This window comes from Auxenochlorella protothecoides (assembly GCF_000733215.1).
Source record: "Auxenochlorella protothecoides strain 0710 unplaced genomic scaffold scaffold108, whole genome shotgun sequence".
NCBI lineage: Eukaryota > Viridiplantae > Chlorophyta > Trebouxiophyceae > Chlorellales > Chlorellaceae > Auxenochlorella > Auxenochlorella protothecoides.
In genome coordinates, this window is record NW_011934241.1 from 320,272 (window position 1) to 342,216 (window position 21,945).

The 21,945-nt window shown below is 59.0% G+C and overlaps 6 protein-coding genes across 6 annotated transcripts; 3 read left to right on the top strand and 3 right to left on the bottom strand.

Annotated features, from left to right (window-relative positions):
• Positions 1–14: 14 nt before the first annotated feature.
• Positions 15–353, bottom strand: F751_0575 (hypothetical protein; the record flags this gene model as incomplete). The annotated part of the gene is made up of 1 exon (XM_011400142.1): positions 15–353. One exon carries the CDS (start codon positions 351–353, stop codon positions 15–17), a length of 339 nt encoding a protein of 112 aa, XP_011398444.1.
• A 793-nt stretch (positions 354–1,146) lies between these two features.
• On the top strand, positions 1,147–2,073 carry F751_0576 (Histone deacetylase 14; the record flags this gene model as incomplete). Its single annotated transcript, XM_011400143.1, has 3 exons — positions 1,147–1,218; positions 1,375–1,558; positions 1,823–2,073. 3 exons carry the CDS (start codon positions 1,147–1,149, stop codon positions 2,071–2,073), a joined length of 507 nt encoding a protein of 168 aa, XP_011398445.1.
• A 434-nt stretch (positions 2,074–2,507) lies between these two features.
• F751_0577 (putative ATP-dependent RNA helicase) lies at positions 2,508–8,363 on the bottom strand (the record flags this gene model as incomplete). The annotated part of the gene is made up of 15 exons (XM_011400144.1): positions 2,508–2,675; positions 2,790–3,170; positions 3,509–3,709; positions 3,812–4,323; positions 4,549–4,735; positions 4,913–5,007; positions 5,233–5,500; positions 5,727–5,868; positions 6,031–6,145; positions 6,406–6,497; positions 6,643–6,710; positions 6,840–7,001; positions 7,203–7,308; positions 7,437–8,162; positions 8,257–8,363. The coding sequence occupies 15 exons, from the start codon at positions 8,361–8,363 to the stop codon at positions 2,508–2,510; spliced, it is 3,330 nt and encodes a 1,109-aa protein (XP_011398446.1).
• A 621-nt stretch (positions 8,364–8,984) lies between these two features.
• On the top strand, positions 8,985–10,633 carry F751_0578 (DnaJ-like protein subfamily B member 8; the record flags this gene model as incomplete). The annotated part of the gene is made up of 6 exons (XM_011400145.1): positions 8,985–9,104; positions 9,221–9,386; positions 9,606–9,766; positions 9,926–10,060; positions 10,258–10,402; positions 10,530–10,633. 6 exons carry the CDS (start codon positions 8,985–8,987, stop codon positions 10,631–10,633), a joined length of 831 nt encoding a protein of 276 aa, XP_011398447.1.
• A 1,301-nt stretch (positions 10,634–11,934) lies between these two features.
• Positions 11,935–12,841, bottom strand: F751_0579 (putative PPE family protein PPE42; the record flags this gene model as incomplete). The annotated part of the gene is made up of 3 exons (XM_011400146.1): positions 11,935–11,982; positions 12,458–12,546; positions 12,646–12,841. The coding sequence occupies 3 exons, from the start codon at positions 12,839–12,841 to the stop codon at positions 11,935–11,937; spliced, it is 333 nt and encodes a 110-aa protein (XP_011398448.1).
• A 7,444-nt stretch (positions 12,842–20,285) lies between these two features.
• Positions 20,286–21,888, top strand: F751_0580 (Origin recognition complex subunit 2; the record flags this gene model as incomplete). Its single annotated transcript, XM_011400147.1, has 6 exons — positions 20,286–20,302; positions 20,410–20,684; positions 20,821–20,933; positions 21,096–21,312; positions 21,490–21,604; positions 21,798–21,888. 6 exons carry the CDS (start codon positions 20,286–20,288, stop codon positions 21,886–21,888), a joined length of 828 nt encoding a protein of 275 aa, XP_011398449.1.
• Between the last annotated feature and the right edge of the window lie 57 nt (positions 21,889–21,945).

Consider the following 21,945-nt stretch of genomic DNA (forward strand, 5'->3'; position numbering starts at 1 on the left):
TGAAGTCGGAAGCCTTAACAGCGTCCACCGCATGCCCTGCTGCCAGCAGGAGAATGACCGTCATGGCCAATGCGCATGATCTGAGATGCATGATGATGATGTGCTGGGACGGCCGTGCCTTTTGAGCCAGCTCCCTCGGCAAAGCCCGCGGGAGTTTCAAGTACTGCCAAGCCCAGCACGCTTGACGGACTCGGGAGATCAGCAAGGAGCTTCAAAGGGGACGGACTCGCATCTTTGCAATCATAAGTTTGCGGTGATGAGGGATGGTTGGGCCAGTTGGTATGCCTGTGGCGTTTGCCATAGATCATTCGCAGGGATCGCTGAGTGTTGGGACCCCCAGCCCTGAAATGCATGATGCGGACAGTCCGACATCAAGGTTCCGAGAACCAGAAACACCCTTGGCAAGGAGTAAAGATATACCTCATTCCCTGCATGCCATAATAAAACACTATTGAGGTGTCGACATGCTCCGTAGGTAGCATCGAGGTCATCTGAAATTTACGCGGGGGGGGGGGGGCGAACCCTAGCACCTGCCCAATGCTGCCGGTCTATTTCGCCATTTCGGAAGCTCCAGAGCATAAGCAACCAGGCCACGTAGAGAGACCAGAGAGAATTGCAGCCATCCAGGCTGCTCTCCAGTCGTTGGGTCTGTTGGACAACCTTAACCAGGTGCATGCAGGGAGAGGATTGGGGGGGAAGCAGGGAGCTCTCAGGAACTGCCCCCATCATCTTGACAGACCACCAGCCCCCTGCTGCACTCCAGGTTCACAGCACGATTCCTGGAGAGATTAGAGATGCTGTCATTGACAGCGTGCATGCATACCGCGACGCCCTCCTGTCCAGAGGGGCGGCGGCGCCTGGACCATACGTCGGTGACACACTGGCAATTGCAGACTTTGACGATCCCGACGGCCAGACCTTCCTCACCTCTGCATCACTGCCCCTGGCATTGCAGGCATGTGCGGATGGTCTGCTGGTTGCAATACTCCCTTCAGTACTCCTCACACTCCTCAACATGCACAATCACCACCCTGGGGGCAGGCCGTGAGTCTGACGCTGAGCACCCTGAGCCAAGTCGTGTCGAGCAGCTGCCCCGGGGTCTGCTTCCTGCGGCCCCCGGGACACCATGCCACAACAGCGGGTCCCATGGGGTATTGCCTATTCAACAACGTGGCGGCGGCAGCCCGCTATGTGCAGAAGCACCTCTCCCTGCCCAAGGTGTGTGGCTGTAATCTGTGTGCATGATGGGTGTGGTGCTGGTGGAACGTTTTGGCGCCAGTCTCCGTTTTGGCAGGCGAAGGTCCAGGGGGGCCCCAAAGGTCAGCCAACCCCGCCTTCTGTGCGGCATCACTGGCATGTTCACCTGCTTCACAGGTCATGATTCTGGATTTTGACGTGCACCATGGCAACGGGACGTGCGAGATCTTCGACACGGATCCCTCGGTGCTGGTGCTGGATGTGCACGAAGAAAGCGCGGTCTACCTGGAGTACGGGTCGGGCGTGGACGATGCTGGGCGTGGGGAGGGCGGGGGCTTCACCATCAACGTGCCCCTGCCCCGTGCGTGGTGTCTGATTGGGATGCGGCAAAGGATGTACTCTAACTCAGATTGAGGGTGTTAAAGAGGGGCCCTGACGCATGCTCCATGCTTCGGCAGGGATGCAGGCATGCTCCCAGTCTTCTGTGGTGCGTGCAGTGCAGTGCACACGGTGCGCAGTCTGCGTACAGGCATTGCTTGCACCCTTTGGATGTGGCATTGTTCGTTCCCTACACCGCTGATGTCCAGCCACAGACACTTTACCCCTTCCCTGTGCCTTCCCCCAGGGGGTGCCGGCCATGCCAGCGTACTCAAGGTGTGGGATGACATCGTCGCACCCGCCGCTGAGCGCTTCCGTCCCGACCTCATACTGGTGTCGGCCGGCTTTGATGCGCACGAGGACGACCCTTTCCAGCTCCTGTGCTACCGGACTGAGACCTACGGCGAGCTGGCCTCCCGCCTCTGCGCCCTGGCGACCCGTCTGTGTGGTGAGTGCCACCCTGCATATGTCTGCGGTTGGTTCCTGGCCAGGGTTTAGCGATGTGGGTGATGCGCAGTGGATTCAAGCACGCCGCACCCATGCGCAGAGGGAAGGATCCTATTTTGTCTGGAGGGCGGCTACAACACCGAGGCCCTGGCTGCGTCTGTCACTGCGGTCTGCTCTGCGCTCCTGAGGAGGAATGCGGTCCCGGAATCTCCACTGCTCAGCGTCAAGGATGAAGGAGTTATTGATGAGCCTTCTGAGCTGGCTGACCAGGTCTCCGCTGTCATCGCCAGGGTCAGGCAAATACATGGCCTTGGCTAGCAACCTTCCCCCTACATGACTCGACCCATGTGTCACACGCTTGTGTTCTGTCCTCCATCATATCACCCATGACTTGGCACCCATGTGTAGTACGCTCACGACTCCTCCTGTACACGATGCACACCACACTCAACGCATCAAGAGCCACAGCATGGTTCGTCACAGGCTCAAGCGGGCACTCCTTCTCGGCACGCCTCTTCCAGAAGTGCAGCCCAGGCCTGCTGCAGTATGGGCAGGGCCGGCGCGGGGTACCAGGCTCGTAGCTCTCGGAGGAGGAACCCTGGCTCGTCCAGGAGGGCCGCCAGCAGGCTCCGCCGCGAGTCCACCCCCGCCCGCTCCAGGGCCAGCAGGAGGTTCGAGACCCTGGCCCCACCCCTGGCCCCTGGCCGCGCCAGGGCGGCGGGCGGGGCGGCCAGACCCCCCGCCAGCGGCTCCAGCGCCGGCAGCACCCTGCCCTCCAGCAGCGCCGCGGCGAAGCGCGCGCAGCGCTCGGCTGGGTCGGGGTGGGGCGCGGCGGTGCGCGGCATGGCCCAGCCGTGCCGGCCGAAGGTCACCTCGTGCCAGGCCAGCACCGCATCGCGGGCGGGGCTGTAGAAGGGTGCCGGGGCGGGGAGGGGTGCGCTCAGGCTGCACAGCGCGGCGGCGGTGGCGGGGAGCCAGGCCGGGTCCAGGGCTGTGACCCCGGAGACGTAGGGTCGCTTAGCGGTGCGCACCAGGTCTGTGTAGAGCAGGAATGCGGGGGGCGCGCGGTGCAGGCCGGAGAGGGGGTGCAGGAACACCGGCTCCTCGAGCTCCGCGGCCTGGTACCGCACCGCGCGGGAGCTGTAGCCCTGTGGGGTGAACCGGGTGGTTGGCTTGGTGAATGAGGAGAGGATGGACGCGTGAAGCGGCTGACGATCGCGCTTGCCTGCTTGCCAGGGGGTCTCGTCCCACACAACCAAGTGTGGGAGAAGTGTCACTTTCTCCCCTTCACACCCACTCGATCCGGTGTCCCCCCCCGACCCAAGATCCATACCTGCTCCCTCTGCCCTGCCAGGTACTCTGCGGAGCGCTGGCGCCTGGCCACGCGGTCCGGCCAGCCCGCCAGCATGGCCCGGCGCAGGGCGTCGGCCACCGCCGGCCCCGGCGCCGGCAGCGGCTTCACGCCGTCCAGGGCAGCCAGGCTGACCGCGTGGTCCCCCCCGAGTCCATCCACGGGGCAGGCGGTGAGCACACGGGCCAGCTGGGCGCGGAGGGCCACGGCCTCCTCCAGGTGCCGCGCGTGCAGCCCGGCGCCGGCAGCCCAGCCCGCGTCGCGGCCGTGCGCCAGGTAGGCGCACAGCGCGCGCAGCGCGCTCAGCCCGTCGCTGTCCTGGTCGCGCAGCGCGGCCTGTGCCTTGCGGCGCGTCTCCGCGGCGGCGGCGGCAGCGGCCGCCGCGGTGGCGTCGTCGCCCCCCCCAGGCGCCGCCAGCTGGAGGAAGGGCGACTCCACCGACAGCGCCGCGGCCAGCGCGACGCCTGCGTCCAGCAGCCCCGCCGCGCGGCCGCCCTCGCTCGCGGCGTGGAGCAGCATGCGCGCGTGGCGCGGGTTCACCGGCAGCGCGGCCATGGCGCGGCCCAGCGGGGTCAGTTCCTCGTCGCCGGCGCGCAGCGCGCCCAGCGTGGTCAGCACCGCCACTGCGGCGCGCAGTGCGCTGGGCTCGGGCGGCGTGGGGAAGGGGAAGTTGTGCACGCGCGCCACGCCCATGGACTTGAGGGACAGCACCACCGACTCCTGGGGCGAGCCCAGGATCTCGGGCGCCGCGTGCGCGGGGAAGGCGTCGTTGAAGACCGCGGAGGAGAACAGTCGGTAGGCGTGGCCAGGGCCCGTGCGCCCAGCGCGCCCAGCGCGCTGCGCGGCTGAGGCCTGGCTCACCCAGCCCACCTCGTACCGGGCCATGCCGCTGGCCGTGCTTTCCAGCACGCGCTGCTTGGCGCGCCCCGCATCCACCACGTACCGGATGCCTGGAGACCGGGGGGGAGATAGGGATTGGGGGTGCGACAGGGGGGGTGAGGTAGGGTGTGTTGGGGGGGGGGAAGATGTGCGCAGAAGCCCAGGCGGGCGGCTGCTGGAGGACCCCAGGCGGCGAGGAAGCCTGGACTCCACGCCATGCATTCTGCCCATTCCCTGACCGAAAGCCTTGCAAAGGAGCCCCCACATGATCCTGCACGACCCCATCGACGCCTCACCGGGGATGGTGAGGGAGGTCTCTGCCACGTTGGTGGCGACGATGACCAGGCGGTGGCCGGGCGGCGCAGGCCTGAAGACCTCGGCCTGCCCCGCAGCAGGCAGCATGGCGAACAGCGGGACGACGTGAACGGGGCCGGGCCCCTGGGCAGCCCGTGATGGAGCGGCGGGGGCGGGAGCAGTCAGGCCCTGCGACGGGAGCAGGCGAAGAGGGGTGGGATGGTTGTGCTGACGAGGGGTTCCGCCTGCCTGTGGTCAGACGGTGGACCCTGCACGATATGCAGAGCCCAGGTCGAGGCATGCACGCTGGCGTCTCCTCCCACATCAGGATGGCAGGGAGCGCAGACCGCCCCCATCCTCGCTCACCAGTCTCTTTTCGAACTCGGCTTCAGCCAGGGCTAGCTGCTCTGGCGTGAAGCCCGCTCCACCCATGACATCGACTTCCTCCTCCTCCTCTTCATCTATGAGAGGCAGGGGAGATGGGAATGAGGATTTTGCCGAGGCTGCAAGCATCAGTCAGTGCCGGAGATGCGTCTTTGGCAAGACCAGGGAGGCAGATTCGTGGGATCAGAGCACAGTAGGCAATGCTCAAACGCCCTGAAAGAGTGCCATAGCAATGTGGAGTGCCAAGCCTACCCCGTACCTGGTGCATCCCAATGCCCCTCCATGGAAGTAGTCCAGCTCACCTTCTCCATCGTCAAAGTCGTCCAGGTCCTCTGCCTCGGCATCCAGGAAGTCGATGGCATCCGCGCCAAACCCTTCCTCTGCCGCGTCGCCTCCAGACACGATGTCGCCGGCCTCCTCCGGCGGCGCAGAGGCTGGCAACGCCGGCTGGTTTCGTCTTTGGGCCTTGAAGGTGGTCTCGAGCTGCTTGCACAGCTGCTTGACCTCGGCCTGCCCGGTAAGGAAAACCAGGATGCCACCGGGGGGCAGCTGCCTGTGTATTTGTGCCACCTGCGTTGCATTGCATTGGGGTACAGAGATGGGAAGGAGGGGAGGTGTCGAGTGCTGAGCCCAGGGTGGCGAGACAAGCAGAATCCCACACCCAGTGGGAGCCTTGAACCTCCTGGGCATCAATACCTGGTGTAATGTAGCAAGCTCATCTGCTAACCATCCTCAGGACCGAGCCTCCCGAACACACCGTGCATGCTGCAACCCATGCTGCCACAGCCCCACTCACCTTGCGATGCGCTGCACCCACGTAGTCGTTCATCTCCGTTCGACGGCTGAAGTGCACCGTCACAGGGTACTGCCTCGCCGGCACGGTGATCAGGGGCGGCGGGCGCGGGAACAGGCGCTGGTTTCCGACAAAGTCCTCCACCCTGCAGGGCATCCACGGGAAGGTTGAGGCTCATGCAACCTTCTGCCCTGTGTCAGAGCATCATACACTTCTGGACGCCGGCACTCTGACACCCAATCACCAAACAGCAGGCTCCTGGACTGCCCTGCATCCATGACACCTACATGCCCCCCCCCCCCCTCACCTCAGGGTGGCGCTCATGATCACCAGCTTCAGAGGCCAAACCGGAACCCCACCAGGGCCTTGCTGCTGCTGCGAGTGCATCTGCCGTCGCAGGGAAACAACCCGGGACAGGAGTCCTGAGGGGGTATTTAGGAACAGGGACGGGGAAATGTTTTGTAGAGTGTGAAGCTCCAGGGTGTGCTCCAGGATATTTGGTACCACAGCATATGACCCTTCGAATGGACATGAGGCTGGTGCCCATGAGCGACATGCCTGGCTGTCGTGAAAGCTCGGTGTGGGTAGCTGGCGCTCAAACATAAGTCCCCCCAGGCCCCGCCTCGCAGCCCTCGATTCCGACACCAACAGCACGACAGCGCCCCTTCCCGACCGATCTTACCCAGCAGGATGTCTGTGTTGAGGGACCTCTCGTGCGCCTCATCCACCAAGATGGCGCTGTAGTGGGGCAGCAGGAAGTCGTGCTGCAGCTCCCTGCAAGCACGGGACAGAGGTGGGGCATGAAATCGACCGGGGCTGTGCAACCGCGGCAGTCTGCGCGTGCAGCTGCAAGCAAGACGACGCCTGCCTGTCCAGGCCTCCGTTTCCAGTTACAATGTGCCCTGAGCCTGTCCTGCACCTGAGCAGGATGCCGTCTGTCATAAACTTGAGCGCCGTCGCGTCGCCCACGCTCCTGTCGTAGCGCACCTGCACACACGTGCCGGGGATGGAAGTTGTGTCCCTTGACCGCCAGGCACCCTGGCCCCCCTCCCTGCCCTCCCAGCGTCGTCATGAGGCCCCTTGCACCAGCAGCAAACCCCACCGCCCTCCACTCACCTGGTACCCAACCACGTCCCCCAGTCGGCTGCCCAGCTCGTCCGCGACGCGCTCTGCTGTGGAGATGGCGCCAATACGCCGGGGCTGGGTGATCCCGACCGCGCCAGCCCGTTCCGGGAAGCGGGGGCAGCCGAAGCCGGCCTCGAGCAGAAACTGGGGCACCTGTTGCCAAGGGGGATGGGTGAGAGGCATGCGGTAATGGGCCTTGATGCAATAGAGGATGAACGCGACAGGACATATGCACTGCTTCGGGACCCATACATTGCATTGGAAAACGTTCCCTGCAGCAGGACAGCGTGGAAGGTGATGGCCACCTCGGCGCACAACAACCCCCATCATGATCCTGCCACCGTCCTCGCCCACCTGGGTGGTCTTGCCACACCCCGTCTCCCCGGAGAGCACGACCACGTCGTGCTCGGCCAGCAGCTCCATGATCTCCTGCTCCATGCCCAGGATGGGCAGGCCCTCTCTGGGTTGAAAGAGGGAGGGAGGTGTGGTTCTGCGAGCGCCATGCCCAACCAGACGTCTAAGGACTCCCCGCATTCTGCCGCAAACTGAATCACACAGCAAAACCCTTCCTCCCCACAGCACCCACACCTGGCAGCCTGGATCTCGGGCCTGCGCTCCACCGAGACTGAGCGGGGGTGGGGAAGGTTCTCGCGGGGCACGCTGGGCGCCAGGCGCGCGGGCCCCTCGTCCTCGTCAGCACCGCCCAGCCCGTCGCCCAGGCCCAGCTGCTGCCTGGCCTGCGCCAGCGCCTGGGCCAGGGGCGGGTGGGGAGCGGTGTCACTCCCGGACTCCTCACCACCTGTGCGGGCCTTCTTGAGGGCCGGCTGCGCCTCTTCCTGAGGAGACTGGGGCTCGTCCCACCGGCGCGGCGCAAACTGCGTGCGCGCGGGGGCGCTGGAGGGCCGGGGTGTCGCCTCCTCCTCGCTGCTGCTGTCGTCGCTGCTACCGACGTCCGATTCCGAGTTGGGGTTGTGCCGCGGGGTGGGGACGTCGTCGTCCTCCACGTGGTGACCTGCGGCGCGCAGGGCCTGCCTGCGCGCCGACACCTCCTTCCTGGTCTCCTTCTGGCCGCGTGCAGCGAGGGGGCGCAGGGCCTGCAGCGTCTCCGGGTCCAGGGCGGTCTGGGAGAGGGATTGCAGCACGTTGTCACGCGCGCTGCGGCGCTCCTTCTCCTCCTGCACGCGCCGGGCCTTGCGCTTCTGCGACTTGCTCAGCGGCTTGGCGACTGGCTCGGCAGGCTCCTCCTCCTTCTGACCGCAGGTGCCACCCATCGCAGGGAGGATGAGGGCATTGCTGTCAAAGGGGAGCTCTTGCCTGCGACAGGAGGGTGGGGCAGACGGGGGGCTTGGGGTGTGGCTAGCCGGATGTCAGCCCGGGGCCTGCATGCTCCCCCGCCCCACAGGCTCACTCAGCATCGTCTCCATCTGTCAGTCCGATAGGGGCCTTGAACTGCTTGCTGGACAGGGATATCTTATTCTTCTGCTTCCTCTGCCGCTTGCTCGTCAGTCTCCGCATGGCGACCACGCCTGGTCAGTCTCAAGACTCCGCAGCTACCATGCGGGCCATGCCTATCAATTAACCTCATGCATTGCGCAATGTTCTTAATGTAGTACCCTTTTATCCCTCGAGGCGAGTCTCGCTGAGTCTCGTCGATTCACTTCGTCTCGTAGGCTGTGCGCGCGCGCGCTCTCGCACACTTCCGGGCGTTCCTGTTCAAGGGTGAACATGTACATGAGTGATCTGCATTCCTCTCCCTGTGCTGTGCTCTGGTGGTGTCCTCTTGTGAGATCAAATATGGCCTGAATCAGATTGCTTCAGAGCAGGTCGCAGGAAGGCAACCGGATGGGACGCTCCAGAAGCCGGAGCAGGTCTCCTCGCAGGACCCATAGGTCTCGGAGTCGGTCTGCGGATCGCTACAGGCACCGCTCAAGCAGGGAAAAAGACTGTGACGAAGAGGCGGATAAGCGTAAGTATGCTGGATCTACACCAGCCCAGCACCAGCACCAGAGCACAGGTGGCACTGCGGCGAGCAGTGATGCAGAGAAGAAAGCGGCTCGCCTGGCCAAGCTCCAGGCGTGGAAGCTGCAGCAGGCGGGAGGTGTATCCAGTGCTCAGCATCCGGCCCCTCCAGTGACCATGGCGGTGCACCAGGCCCACCCCATTTCTCCTCCCACTGCCCTGCCATTGCCTGCCCAAGGAGGCGGTCAGAGAGACGAGGACGAGGTGGACCCTCTGGATGCCTTCATGGCAGCAGAGGTACGGGTAGCAATACATTGGTTTTTTTCCATAAGTCTGGTGGCTACTTGCCAACAGATCCTCTGGTCATATCATCTGTTGGGTTGCAACACGACCAGCGCAAACCGTACGCGCAGGTACTCCCAGAGGTCGCTGCACGTGAAGCTGAGGAGAAGAAGCGTGCCGAAGATGAGCGTGCCAAGCTGAAAGAACTCTTGGCGAAGGGCAAGCTGCCAAAGGCACTGGAAGAGTTGATCCAGGACGATCAGGAGGAGACTCCTGATGAGATCATCGAGGCGAGTGGTCGGCTATGGTCAGGAATTCAGTGCGAGGGTGTGTTGCATGCAATGTGCTTCGTAACAAGTGTGCAGCATGCGAGAGTGTCCCTGGCGACACCCATCACTCGCTTCACAACTTGAGCTGATTGTTGGGACAGCCTAACTTGTTTCTATCATCCTCCAAATGGACAAGTTGTGTTTTTGGCTTAATCCATTCGACTCCTACAGATACCCTCCAACAAAGTGAAGCTGGTGGTCGGCCCGGCAGGAGAGAAGATCAAATTCATCCAGCGAAAGAGCAAGTGCCGCATCCAACACGCAAAGGAAGAGCAGGAACTGGAAGTTGGCTTCGGCATGGGACCTCTGTACAATCTCCCCATCAAGACCAATGACCCCAATGCACCTGTGAGTGGGGATAGGTGGAGCAGACGGTCTATGTCGGCATTGCTGGTTGGATATAGAGTCTCAGACTGATGTTGGATACAGGCAACAACATCTCACTGGGATGGTGCTGATCATTGGCATCGCTGCCTGCTGAAGCACTGCCTTTGACCTGATTCGCAGCCCAAGATGACCAAGCTCCTCTTATTTGGTGATTCCACCGCGGTGGAGGCTGCGAGAGTGCTGATCATGGAGGCCATCGACAACCGGGAACAGAAAGTCAAGCAGCGCCAAAAGGAATACGATAAGAAGAAGGACGTGAGTTGTGTTCTTGAGTTCCCTTCCGTATGCAGCGATCCTTGCTGAGCCCGTGAATTCGGACTCTTCGGCCCACTGAATTGATTCATTTGGGCGCAGGGCCCCATGCCATCTGTGGCCTCTTGTACATCCCATATCCCTCTGAGTATCTCCACTTCCCCTTCAACATGCTGTCCGCTCGATATCTGCTCCAACAGGCAAAGAGGCTGCAGCGGCAACTGTACCACATGAGGCACGCCCTTGACTATGAGACGCTGGGCCTCCCACTGGGAGCATCCAAAGCTGACTGCAAAGCCGCCTATCGCAAGCTGGCCCTGCAGTGGCATCCCGACAAGAACATGGGTGAGTCCTGGGCAGCGCAAATGTGTGGGCATGGGAGGAACCACGAATTGGGGCTGCCAATGATATCCTCACACCTGTCATTCACATCACTCAACCTTCATCATCAACAATCTTCCACCCTTTGCAGACCGGCGAGAAGAGGCAGAGAAGATGTTCCAGAACATCTCCAAGGCCTACGAATCACTCATGTCCACTGACGAGGATGCCACCATCCAACAACTTGCACATTGAGAGGTCAAGTTGTTTCAGTGTTGGAAGCTATGTCCCTCCCTGGCATGAGTTGAAGTTCCAAGCAGTGGTGGGCATGTGGGTGGAGAGCAAAACATCACACCGTCAAATATCACCCCGACAGCCTCCCAGCCCACCATGTTGCCCCTGCAGTTCATGCCACTAGGCAATCAGGAATCTGCCGCACACACGTTCCCCGCCGAATGAGGATCGTGGCTTGGCGCAAAGCCGCCCACAAAGGGCCACGAAAGGGGTGCGGAGAGGGGGGCAGGCATCGACGCAGGAGGAGGGCCCCCAAATGCAGAAGGGCAGAGCTCCCCAGCCACAAACAGGCGGAACGACAGCAGCCCGGTCAAAGCTACTTTCACATCTCGCATCACGAGAGAGACACGACACGCAGGATTTGCAACCGTTTGGTGCCCCAGTGACTCTGCAGCTCCAGTTCTCCTCCACTTCTCCTGTGCCTGTGCTTCTGGGGTTGCAGGGTGACGTGGCAGCAAGAGCAGGAGTCGACTTTGATGAGTTGTCCTCGTCCGCCGCCTCCACCCTGAGAACCCGTCGCAGGCAACAGAGAGGCCCTACTTAGGGGCCAGAAGGGTGACCTCTGATGCCTTCCCCGCAGATTGAGCCGACCAATTGCCGGCACCGACAGGGGTCTTCTCTGGGGGGGACTCAAGAGTCACGCTCTTTCTGGAAGGCCGCCATACACTCACAGTGCAGGCAAGTTTTGAAAGCATCGATGGGGAATAATCATGGAGGCATGCAGCCACATGTGGGTTATTTCGCCTACGCTTGGGCGTCAAAGACTCTGGAACAGAGATCCAGAGCATAGGCAAAAGGAGACCGAAAGAGTCGCTCTCATTGAATGGCAGACGTTCAGGCTGTTCAAGACGGCGGGGCATGCGCCAGCCAAAGTGTGATATTATTAGTCAGTCAGCTCTCCCATCTTAGGGTGAGAGTACTTGAAGTGCCAACATCGGACCTGTACGCCACTGCTTGAGCGTAGGATGCGAGAGCTGTCGTCGCTGAGGTCAGCGTTTTTGTCCAGGTCATGAGATGGCTCTGGTAAGCTTGGGTGGAGGCTAATACCAGGCCACCAGCTGCTGAGAAGAAAGCGTAATTCACACCTTCTGGTGGGTTGTCTACGAATTTCAGCGAAAATGAGAAGTCATTGCCGTTCTTCGTGACGCTCCCGTCGATGTTCCCAAAGATTGGGGGGGGTGGAGAGGGTCCCAGAGGGGGTGGTGAAGGATTGAGCAGAGCCAGCGGTGTCGCCTCATGAATATAGAGGCCACCTACGAAGATCATTGCGGAGCCAAAGGAGTAGGCTGCTGATAGCTTCGAATCTCGGCCTTTAAAGGAAATGGTGGTTGTTGTGTCAGATGGTTGATTCTCGTACACTCTGCCCAGACCGGTCAGGTTCGATGAGAACAGGGAGCATTGAATGTAAAATGGTACATATCGTCCTGTTGTGACAACACAAGTGATATTATTAAATCCATCCTTGGGAGCACTGAAGTCGATTGTGGCAGATGCAGGTGGCATTGGAGGTGGTGGAGACGGTGGTGGTGGTGGTGGTGGTGATGGAGGGGGACTGGGTGAAGGAGGGGGGCTAGGCGGAGGAGGGGGACTGGGTGGAGGAGGGGGACTGGGTGGAGGAGAATGGCTAGGTGGAGGAGGAGGACTGGGAGGAGGAGAGGGGCTGGGGCTTGATGGCGGTGGCGGTGACTTCTTGGCGGGAGGGGGAGGGGATTTCTTGGCGGGCGGCGGTGGAAACGCGAGAGTCCTTGCATTCTTGCGAAGCTGAAGCAAGTTGCAATCGTTGACGACTTTGCGATCCCCGACGCTGTTGAAGCAGCGGTTGCCCTTGCCCTTGTTGGCATCTCCCCAGTTGGCAGTGCCCACGTTAGAGTTACCTGCAGAGGTAGCACCATATCACTGTTTACTCTGTTTCACCCAGGGTTGCAGCAGCAGTGCACATTCTGTATGCCGTTAATAACCCCTGCTTTGCTCACCAATGTTGTCATCCCCGACGTTCCTAGTGCCAAAGTTGTTCTTGCCCTTACTGCCGGAGCCGATGTTGCCACTGCTGTCTGCCGTGCACGCCTTCTGGCCCGCCTTGAGGCACTCCACGGCCACCAGGATCTCCGTAGAGCGTGGTGTCACGATCTCCAACGTGCTCATGCGGATGGCACTCACTGAGAGACCCATGATGTCGAGAGTGGATTTGCGGACAGATCCCGCCTTGTTGAAGCCCTTATGCCTGCAACATGTGAGAGGTGGGCGTGCATAGATCAGGGTGTGCTTGTCATGGTACTTGTAATATTCCATGCCCTCCTGATGGTGAGATTGACTGGGTCTGCTCCGTGATGTGCCAGCGCATACTCTGATGCGCCCCCCCCCCCTTCTGCGGTACTTACTTGCAAATGACATCTGCACTGTCGATCGTCGTTAGATAAGCATGGGCTCCCAGACTACAAGACATCAAACACATGAGTAATGATGACATGTTATCGGGAAGAAGAACCTAACCAAGATTCGACTCGAGTACAAGGTTTATGTGCGTGAACAGAAAAGCAGGCATGCCGAACCGCTAAGAGTTGGGTGGGAACACGGATACTGGGGCCCTTCCGGAGCCATGTGCGCGGGGTCATCAGGCGGAGAAGGACGTCACCGGTGCCGCACGAAAACCCGCTCCCCTCTCCGACCCAACAGGCCCCAAATGAACAAAACACACGTCTCACATTGCACTGGGGAGGGCGATGAAAGTGGAGCTGCATGTGGCCTGCGGTGGCCGGGAATGCTGAGGAAGTGGGTGAAGGAGGGGCGAGCGCAGAATGGCTGACGTGGGATCGACCAGCGAGCTCTCCAACTCACCGCGGAGGCACATCTGGTCAATAATAGCACGAGACCAGTCATGAAGATACAGTTCCTGACGGCCGGTGACATTCTGTGCCTTGCGGTGCTGTCACTGTTCCGCCTACTGAACGTGTTTGCGGTACGTTTGGGGTGCACTGCCTTTCTGTCAGCACTCCTTTACCACGCTGTTCAGTGGTTGAATACTCCCCTGCAAGGCTTGGGATGATTCTTCTGTGAATTTGCTTTAGCTATGGTCGCAAGGTATCGCGTTCGACGCAGAAGATGCTTGTCGCGGAAATCCGGAGGGAGCCTTCCGGTGCCAACGACGAAACGGAGCCCGGTGAACGAGGAGTCCGATCTACGAAACCACCTCGCAAGGTACAGCAATCCAACAATGGATCCTACACCAGCACATCACAGGCCTCGTCGTCCGTTGGATACCCAATAGAATATTGATGAGAATGAAAGCTTTTAAAATCTCACCGCCGCTTCAGGATTAGCGCCGCTGCATCTGGAAGACCCTCCGGCATCCTCGTGGAATGTCGTGTCGTATCCTGCAGAGAGCAACATCTTACATAGAAAACCCCAACCAGCAGTGCGGCTTGATGGCGGGTCTCATGGCCAAGCTGCTCTTGAATGAGCATGCCCCAGGCGAGCAATGCGTGTATATCTGGCAACATGTCGGGACACCCTCAATGGTTTATCTTTGATAGACAAGTATTATTTCAGTGGATCACTCGCTGCCTGGTCCATCCGTCAGGTGAAGCAAGCCCAACGCCCTTTTCACACTAGCGACTGGTTTCACCAGTCGCTCGAGAACGAGGATGTCCGTGGAGACGCTTCTGCTCGGAAGATACTTCAACAACTTTAAATCAATTCGACAAACATTGGCAGGCAAACAGTTGATTTGAGACGTTCATCGGAGTTTGTTATGTACGATCATGCTCCGCAAGATTTGACACATGAGGCTGCCGGAGGGTAGTCCGGATGCGGAGATGCCATTCCTGAGGCGGCGCTGAGGAGTTCCAAAGCTGCCATCGCCATCGGGTGACTTGTCCTGGAACCAATGGTATATGAGGCCTGGGACAAAGAGTTAGATTGCTGAAAATCGGTTATCACTCCCTTGCGAGTCAACTGAATGGATCCAACGCCGCTTTCATTCTGCATCGTTATACCATGGGACACGGCAGGGTCTTTCCGGATTTCCGCGAGGAGCATCAAGAGCTTTGCTCATATTTCCCTGCACCCATAAACGCTGCAAGCGCAGGGGCCCAGTAGATTAATTGCAACACTTGCAGCGTGATATTCGACCGAGGTCGAGCGAAGAAAAGGCGTACCGACGCAGGGCAACGCATCTCATCCTGACCGCAAACACGTTCAGCATTCGGAACAGGACGAGCACCGCGAGGTGCAGGATGCCACCGTCCGTCAGGAACCCTACCTTCCTGACTGGCCTCGTCCTGCTGCTGACCAGATGTGCCTTCGCGGTGGGTTGGATTGCTCCCTGGTCGATGTCGATCCCACGTCAGCTGCCCTTCGCGAGTGCCCCATTTTCGCTCACTCTCCCCGCTTTCGGGCACACCGCAGGCCACATGCAGCTCCACTTTCGTCTCGCTTCCCAGTGCAATGTGAGGCTTGGGCTTTGTTCGTTGGGGGAAGAAGAGAGCGGGGTTTCAAGGTGCTTCACCCTTGCCGTCACTGTTCACACAAAGCCCTCGCGCACATCGCTCCGGTCGAGCCCGGGGTCCCTATGCAGCTCTCTCTAGGGCTGACAGACCTGCTTCTTCAGTCACGCACGTATAGATTGCACCGGAGATGGACCACTAGCGCATGTCTCTTCCCGACCCTACGCCAACAATTCGCGCATACTTTCGATTCCCTTGCAGTCTGGGAGCCCATGTGTATCTGACAACAGTCGACAGTGCTGATGCCATCTGCAAGTAAGTAACGCATGGTTGGATGTTTGTACCAGAGCATGTGCTTGTACATCACTGGTTTGCCTACGTGAAACAACCATCAAGCAGCTGCAGCATCTCACACGTGCCCACCTCCATCGAAACACGTCCATCTCTCACAAACGAAAGGTATAAGGGCTTCAGCAAGTCCGGGTCCATTCGCACCTCGACCCTTAACATCATGGGACTGTCCATGTCAGCCATCCGCATGAGCACCCTGGAGATCATGACACCACGCTTTACGGAGATCCTGGTAGCCGTGGAGTGCCTCAAGGCCGGCCACAAGGCTTGTACGGCAGACAGCAACGGCAACATCGGTTCCGACAACAAGGGCAAGAACAACTTTGGCACCAACAACGTTGGGGATGACAATATTGGTGAGCAAAGCAGGGGTTATTAACGGCATACAGAATGTGCACTGCTGCTGCAACCCTGGGTGAAACAGAGTAAACAGTGATATGGTGCTACCTCTGCAGGTAACTCCAACGTGGGCACTGCCAACTGGGGAGATGGCAACAAGGGTAAGGGCAACCGCTGCTTCAATAAAACAGGGGATCGCAAGATCATCAACGACTGCAGCCTGCTCGAGTTCGGGAAGCATGCATTAGTCCTTGCCTTCCCGCCCCCGCCTGCAAAGAAGTCTCCGCCGCCCCCGCTCAAGAAGTCTCCGCCGCCGCCCGCCAAGAAGTTTCCACCCCCACCGGTCAAGAAATCTCCACCCCCGCCTTCCAAGAAGTCACCACCGACACCCGCCAGGAAGTCACCTCCGCCGACTGCCAAGCAATCTCCTCCACCCTCCGCCAAGAAGTCTCCACCCCCACCTACCAAGAAGTCTCCACCCCCGCCGGTCAAGAAATCCCCACCCCCGCCTTCCAAGAAGTCACCACCGACACCCGCCAGGAAGTCACCTCCGCCACCCGCCAAGAATTCCCCACCCCCGCCCGCCGAGAGGTCGCCGCCACCGCCCTCAATCCAGAGCCCTCCTCCTCCCAACCCCCCGCCCTCACCACCTCCACCACCTTCCCCCCAGCCCCTCCTCCTCCTAGCCCCCCTTCTTCACCACCTTCACCACCTCCATCGCCTCCACCGATTCCCTCCCCACCATCACCACCGCCACAAGCGTCTGCCACAATCGAGTTCAGTGCTCCTAGTAAAGGTTTGGTTGACATCACTTTTGTAGTCACCACAGTGGTTTCTATACCCTCCGCCATTGTTTGCACCAATATCTCATCAGGTTAAGCCGAAATTGATGGTACATCTGCCATACCTCACTCTGCTGTCACCACTCTTCGCAACAGATTCCGAGAATAAGAGATAGCAGGAAATTACTCCTTTGGCTCTGCAAGGGTCTATGGTGCTAACAATGAACTCGAGGAAGTTCTACCGCTGACTCTGCTCAATCCTTCACCCTCACCTCCGGAACCCTATCCCCCACCACCAGCATTTGGGTCCATCAGCGGGAGCGTCACCAAGAATGTCAATGACTTCTCATTTTCGGTGAACATTGTAGACGTTACACCAGACCGTGTTAGATGGGCTTTTTTCACTGCAGCTGGTGGCCTGATTCGGGCTTCCAGAGAAGTATACAGCACACCAATGAGTTGGACCACCACTCTGGAGTCAAGTGAGACCGCTCTTGCGTCCCACGCCCAAGTTGTCGCGTACAAATTCGCTGGCGGCACTTCAAATGCTCTCACCTTGAATTGGTAGGGCTATGAGACCACGGGAAGGAATCCCTGGCTAGCTCAGGCCTACCTAGAGCATCATGAACGTCTGTCATGTCTTCACATGGGACTCCTGTGAAGAATCTTACCCTGCTCTTCCTTCATGTTTGTAGAGCTGTCCACGCCCTTGCCTACACATATTAGCCCACCTGTTCATGCAGTACTCCACATGTGTTGCCAGTTCATGTTTGTAGCGAGGTGGCCTTATCAGTGAGCATTGTTATTCAAGCAGGAACGCGACTCCCAAGGCTCAGTTCGATCCTCTGAACCGCTACCTCAACACCTTGTCTGAACCTCACGCCAACACTCTTGACCATGAGATTTGTACGAGAGTCAGGCTGCCCCCAGCAACAAGAACGAGTCGAAGATCGGTCAGAGGAATGAGTTTCGATGGGGGCAAGGGCCCCTCAGGCACTCGAGACAAGCTGTGCATGGACTTTTAAATGGTAGATTGCCCATCATGCACAGCACACTCCCCATCGCTGTCAGAGCCAGGTCATGCCCTCCTGGCGGATCTAATTCAAGATGCCATGGAGTGTCATTGTAGGGACCTTACCCAGGACAATATGTAGGATAAGTTGCCCTTTGAAAGGAGTAGGCCACGCAAGATAAGTCAGACCCGGGATGCCCAGTGTCCCCGATCCCTGCATTACCAGCAGATCACTTATCGCTGCTAAAGGAAGCGCACCGTGATACTCAGAAGCACCGTGAAAGTCAGACGCACGAAGGTCGAGTCGAACTCGGATGTAGCAACAATGATAGCACTGCTGGCCAGTATGTGCTCCCCAGTGACCTCTCAACAGCTACCTGGTTAGACCAAGAATCCATGCCGGCCTTGTCAGTGGGGGATTGACCGCGGTCTTGATCCCTGTCTTCTAGATTGAAAGTGGAAATGACTTTGGTGAACACGAGAATGATTAGCCGGCTCGCGCGCCGTCCAATCGGTTCGGCAACAAAGAGTTAATCTTCGTCTTTGAGCCCCGACCTACTCCCTGCTTCAGAATTGAGCATCACTACCCAGTTGGAGAGTAGCCGACCAAAACGTTCCCTCTGCAAATCGGCGGCTTTGATCCCCAACAAGGATATGTCCATCCTTGTCACCCTCCGCCGCCCCCCCCTCCCTCACTCCTGGATGGATCAGGTTCCAGACCCAACCCTGGATTTGAGTCGTACAGGGTGAACCCCAGTATGTTGGGTGACCAGTCCTGTCCTGTCCTGATTTTTGCATGGACACGCCCTGCAAGCATAGCATCAAGGTATCGCACACTACATGCCCAAAACGTGCCACCATCTCATTTGTTACCTGGACAGTGATTTGAGCTGGACTGAGGAATGCCATGACCGCATGCGGCCAGCTGTGCGGAAAGAGGAGGAGGCTGCAGCAAGCAGAAGTGTCCTATGGCTTGTGCGTTGGTTTCTCTAGACTGTCGAATGTCTCTTCATCTGGGTGTCACACCGGCAATCCATTGCTTTCACCTATGCCAAGCTGTTGATGGACCCAACTACTTGTACACCGACACAGGGCTCATTGCGGCATCCACGACGGGCACTTTCAGGAGTCAGGGAAGGGAGCCGGGGCCAGTGTCAGACCTGCCAGATGCCTCCCCTAATGAAGGTTTGACCATTGTGGAGGCTGTACACCCAAGGACCAGACAGTGCCACCACCCTACACCTTGTGGACAGTCGCAGCACACCACCATTGCTGAGCATCCCGGGCAACCCGGGACCCCCCTCCCAGACAAACATAAGAGGTCGAGAAGTAGCACAAAAGTTTTCTGGCACGGCTCACCCGTGTAATACAGAAGGTGATGCAGAGGGAGCACCACACATCCTACAAGCTCGCGACGGAAGCTGTGCTACCTGTGCTGCCCGCTTGATCGGCTCAGACCGTCCCCATCGAGTGGCATATCAAAGACAGAACTGTCGAAATCTGTTTCCATCTTGTGAGGGAGGGGAGCAAGAGGCGGCAGACTGCTTCAGCAGGCAAATGAAGGCCAGGGTGGCCTTGTACCTGCTGAGTAAGTCGTGAGACCTAACAAATCGACCAGCATAAGGCAGGCAGTATGTCGAAGGGGGCATCTGGGCCCTTACAAGAGCTGAGGGTGGGGTGGGGGGAGTCCTCATGGCCGCCAACCCCTCGAACGTGGAACACAAGGCACGATCAACGTGTTCCGAGTGCACACCATCGGCCGATCACTCGCAAACTTGGTGATTCTATGATGTTATGTAAAAAGAATCTGCCTCGCAATGCGTTCGCGTCCCCTAATGGCCACGGCAGGGCCTCTCGAAGGGGCGAGATGGGTCCCACCTAACGGGGTACTCTCGGAGTTTAATCATAATATTTTCGCATTAGTGCTCATTGTTGAAACTTGATTGGGCTCTGATGGACTGGTTTGGGCGTTGAGTATTGTGACCAGGATGGCCGCGCCGGGATTCGTCGAGGCGCCCACCAGATTGGCGGGAGTCCGAGAATGGTTTCAAAAATTTAAGCAAAGACTGTGGTGCAGGGCATGCGAGCATAATGCTTCGCTGCGTGTACAAGGGTAGTGCAAAAGTCAACATACTAATACGGCAATCCATAAGGCAAACAGAAACAGCTGCTGGTCTGGTTGGGTCCCTCGACGATGCCACCACGGAAGCGGCCAAAGCAGGCCGTGAAGGCTCCCCTTCAAGAAGCAGAGGCATCGAGCAGTAATGACGACGTAGGTCCGGTATCTGGGATGTATGCTCCCGTATGCACGTAAAGCTCGCGGAACTAATCGAGATCCAAGCCCAATCGTGCATTCGCCCTCTGAACAGGAACCCCTTCCCTTCGTCATTCGGGGCTCCTCTACAGGCAACGAACGCGCCACATTCTTTGGGGCCAATGCAGCCAGTGGGAGCAGCAAAACCATTGCCAATCTTAATCTGGAGGGCCTAGGAGACAAGACACTCCATGACGTCTTAGCACAGGTCATAGAGGACTTTGGGCCGTGGGTCGCATGGGAGAACCAGGCAATTACTGGAGTTGAAATAATGATATAAGTTTATCAACCCAAATGCACCGTGCAGCTCCCAGTATTGCATGCTCAAGAAAAGGAGACTCTGCTTGCGCGTCACAAGGCCGTGTTCCCCTCCATGTGGCAACAATGGAGGTATGAACAGGGTGCTGCACTTTCTCTTACATCCCTCGCAGTTTGTCAGGTCCCATCGATCCACCAGACCAATTACCCCATCCAAAGCTACCTCCGACAACACACAGGGCTGGTCATAGCCTCTTGTTTCATGGGTTTGGCTCCAAAGCAGGTTTACTGGCCGAATTTGCAGCCAAGTGGACCCTGGACGGCGCATGCTTCAATGTAAACGGCCTGCAGCCCGGCCTGACCTCTCAGCACATCCTCGCATGGGCCACAGCGGCTGCAAAAGGGTCCAAGCCTGCCCTGTATCGTGCCTACAAGCCGGCTGACCTGATGGAACTACTGACCTCCCCCGGGGGAAAGCGGGTGTATGTCATCATTAACAACATCGATGGGCCAGGTGGTTATTGCCAGGGGTCTTGCGTCGCGCCAGGGCAGCTACCAGGGACGTGGAGTGGCTTGGATGCCGAGCCTTTGTGACACACCGTCCTACGCTACCAACCTGCCCCTTCCCTTCATACACACGCTGCTGTCAGGGTTGAGGGATCCTACATCCCAGCGCCAGCTGGCACTCCTCGCTGCCGTGCCAAACGTCCACCTGGCCGCCAGTGTCGACCATGTGAATGCTGCCCTCCTCTGGGATCTCCAGGTAGGTGGGGGTCTGGAGGGACCCAAGTGGAATTATCGTCAATGACATCTATAGCCTTGGGCCTGTGCACAGCAATCTCCAGAGCCTGCTCAGGACCCTCGCGAGCTCCAGGAACCCAGGGACCTCACACAATCACGCTTTCTACCCACATTCACTTGCCAGACTCGGGACCGGTTTGCCTGGGTGTGGCACCACGTGCCCACCTACGCCCCTTACCTGCAAGAGGTGGTGCATGCGGCCATAGCCCCCCTGCTGGTGGGCAGGAGAGAGGAAGAGGCCAAGAAGGGAGCGCTGGTGGTACTGGCGTCGCTCTCCCACAACGCCCGGGAGGTGTTCCGCCTGCTATCAGAGCAGCAGTTGGGTCCTGACGGCGAGCAAGGTCGGTGGAGGGACGAGGCGCTGCAGGGGACAAGGGGGTGGGGGGCGGATTTGGACCGCTGAGAAAGTGTTATGCTCCTATACCAGTGGCAGCGAGGGTGGCAAGCCACTTGTATTGCAGTGGCATACTCTGAAGGCCGCCTCAGGTCATACTTGTTTCCCATCTTCCCACAAGCAGGCATCGCCTTTGACAGACTGTTCCAGCTATGTCGTGAGCAGTTCCTGGTGTCGAATGAGACACTGCTGTCCTCCTTCCTCACCGAGTTCCGTGACCATGATCTCTTGAAGGCCAGGTATGGGGACGGGCAGAATCGTGTTGGAAGCACAGGGATTCAGCAATGGAGTGCTTGGGGAAGTAAGCCTGACAGAATGGACTACTCATAAGTGGAGTAGCCCCTCCATCCCCTTGTTGTGCTTCCTTTCTCAAGCTACATGGCAGTTGCTGACATGTGTCAGACCTCCTCCCTTTGCAACCCCGATGTCCAGGAGAACGACGGAAGGGTTCGATCTGCTGCACCTCCCTTTTGCACCAGATCACCTGCAGCAGCTGCTGGAAGACCTTGTGTCTCTTACTTGAACTCATGTGTATTCAACAGCTGTGCTTCGTCCACTGACCCTATGGGCTTGGTTACCG